General features: G+C 57.1%; 1 protein-coding gene across 1 annotated transcript in view; it reads right to left on the minus strand.

Annotated features, from left to right (window-relative positions):
• MEGF9 (multiple EGF-like-domains 9) overlaps positions 1 to 140 on the minus strand; it is a gene marked incomplete at its 5' end in the record, with an annotated part of 22,278 nt that extends 22,138 nt beyond the window's left edge. Inside the window, one exon of the mRNA XM_010079390.1 lies at positions 3 to 140. Within this exon, the coding sequence (XP_010077692.1) occupies positions 3 to 140 (138 nt within the window). The remainder of the gene's footprint in view (positions 1 to 2) is intronic.
• Between the last annotated feature and the right edge of the window lie 245 nt (positions 141 to 385).

The following is a 385-nucleotide window of genomic DNA, read 5'->3' on the forward strand; positions in this document are numbered from 1 at the left end:
GCTCTGCTCCAGGTAGAACCCCGGGGCGCAGCTCTGGCACCGCAGCCCCGTGTAGCCCTCCAGGCAGGGACACTGCCCCGTCGTGCCGTTGCATTCGGCCTCGCTGACGCTCCCCACGGCGCTGCAGTTGCACAGGTCTCCTGGAAAAAGAAAGAAGGGGCTGAAACCGGTGTGCTGGGGGCACGCTGCCGAGCAAGGGTCACTCGTCACTGTCACTGCCCTCCCTTTGCTCACCCCAGGTTGGAAACGTCGTCACTGTAAGGATGCTATTGGCTTTAAAATGGTGAGATGATGGAAAAAAATGTTGGGAGCATCCTGAGGTTTGAATCCCCATGGGTCATGTTTCAAATCTCTCTCCAAAAGAGAGCTGGAAGATGATGGGTAT

The sequence above is a fragment of the Pterocles gutturalis genome, unplaced genomic scaffold (assembly GCF_000699245.1).
Source record: "Pterocles gutturalis isolate BGI_N339 unplaced genomic scaffold, ASM69924v1 scaffold2409, whole genome shotgun sequence".
Lineage (NCBI taxonomy): Eukaryota > Metazoa > Chordata > Aves > Pterocliformes > Pteroclidae > Pterocles > Pterocles gutturalis.